Here is a 1,838-nt window from a genome sequence, read left to right as displayed (position 1 = left end):
GAAGTTCTCCCTCTCATAGATCCTTATTTTATAGGACCCTTTGTGCTGTTAATAAACAGTGCAAACATACAGTGATTAATAATTTTGATGGAAACCTAGCTCATGTTAACATTAATGTTAATTTCTGTATGTAGTGCTTTGTATTTAGTGTCATCTGAACGTGATACCATGGGGATCATACGACAGGACCTGATGCAGTCACCAAAACCCATCATACGCTGGTAGTCAGAGTACTCCCCTCTCCTCAGGAAGTATTGCTGACCCATGTAGTTGGGACGGTCGTAGATCATGAAACAGCCGCTCTCCACCTTGCAGGAGTGGCACCTGCTTAGGTGGGAGGACATGTCAGCGCAGTCGGTGCTGGTCTCATAGGACCGACCCTGAAAGTTCCTGTCCTCGTAGAAGATGATCTACAATCCAACAGAGCAGTCAAAGTTCAGTATCAAGCATTATGATGGATGGTTACAAATCTCATCCCTGGTGTAAACAGCATCAATAAAGTAAAATAAAATAAATAAATAAAAAATTATTTTAGTGTGGTAATAGTGCCAAAAGGCTGCATCCATATACCTTTTCTTTGCACAATAGACATTTCTCACAGCAGCCATTTTGACATGAAATAGGGTATGAAGTGTTACCAATGACACTAATTAAGGTTCTGTTACATTCAGGTCAAACACAGTCAGGGTGCTGCTACTGTGCATCATGGCTCACTGGAAAGGCTCTGTTGCACTATAAAACAGAACTGTAATATCATTGGTAACCCTACTTTACCCTACTATTTCATGTGAAATAAATGTTGAAATGCCTGTTGTGAAAAAGGTCAATATTTGAATACAATAAAGCAATGACAAAAACTGAATGTGTGCAAACATCATAAGAGTAGCAATTCTGGTAAAGTATGCAGCAATAATCTAATATAATAATAAACTTACCTTCCCGTGCATGGTGGCAGAGTGAGTGATGCTATAGCAATCCTATCCTGGATTTAAGCCTTTTTTATAGCTAACGTGACATCCACACAATCGATGGCACTATTGTATGGAAGCCACGAGTCAGCATGAGCATGCAATGTTAGTCCCTGTGTTTGTGAATGCTGATGGGAAAAGGTTATTATGCATCCACTCGCAGGCTCTATCATTCTAGATCAAATGGCTTCTGTCAGTCACATTTTTGATTACTGTGAATTTCATCGAGACGATTCAACTCTTTCTGGTTTAGAAGTATTATACTGAAAGTATTTCTGTCACATATTATCTGCTTGTCTTATATTTTGATTTACTTTCACACACACACACACACACACACACACACACACCACATCTACATGATATTATCAGCTGTCAGCACAAAAGCTGACCTTGTGTAATACATTACTGAAGTTGGTTACACTTTGCAATGCAATTCAATTTTATACAGTTGCAATTTTTATATTACATTGTAGATTCATTGGATTTTTTGTGAAGATTTACTCAGCAATACAAAAATACTAAATAGTGAATTATATATCTCAATGTATTGCTTTTACTTTTCAATGGTGACATACTTGTTCCCCACTGGATATTGTTCATACACTTTATAGGATGTAAATTGTTGCTTGTATTGTATTTATTGTTTCTTTATCCCTTTATCGGGCGAGAAACCATATATGGTAACTTCCTTTATGATAGTTTTAATTACACTTCTATGGCATATTTTGATGTTATTTTTATAGGTGATATACTAAAATACACTTCACTGTTGCTGCTTTCTTTCACAAATAACTCATAGTGGGCTTGATCTTGATTTGGTTATTACTTATTAATTACATATTTTCATAGTATATTGATGTGGCATAT

The 1,838-nt window shown here is 36.5% G+C and overlaps 1 protein-coding gene across 1 annotated transcript in view; it reads right to left on the bottom strand.

Annotated features, from left to right (window-relative positions):
• The window catches only part of LOC118339187 (gamma-crystallin M3-like), a 1,136-nt gene extending 189 nt beyond the window's left edge, over positions 1 to 947 (bottom strand). The window contains exons 1-3 of the mRNA XM_035676745.1: positions 936 to 947; positions 168 to 410; positions 1 to 45 (exon numbers count right to left, since the gene is read on the bottom strand). The exon at positions 1 to 45 is cut by the window's left edge and continues 189 nt beyond it. Of these exons, the coding sequence (XP_035532638.1) occupies positions 1 to 45; positions 168 to 410; positions 936 to 947 (300 nt within the window). The remainder of the gene's footprint in view (positions 46 to 167; positions 411 to 935) is intronic.
• Positions 948 to 1,838: the final 891 nt, after the last annotated feature.

This window comes from Morone saxatilis, unplaced genomic scaffold (assembly GCF_004916995.1).
Source record: "Morone saxatilis isolate NCDOM2014 unplaced genomic scaffold, NCSU_SB_2.0 Contig5, whole genome shotgun sequence".
Classification (NCBI taxonomy): domain Eukaryota; kingdom Metazoa; phylum Chordata; class Actinopteri; family Moronidae; genus Morone; species Morone saxatilis.
Note: the sequence above shows the minus strand (reverse complement) of the source record. Positions and strands in the feature narration are given on the sequence as shown.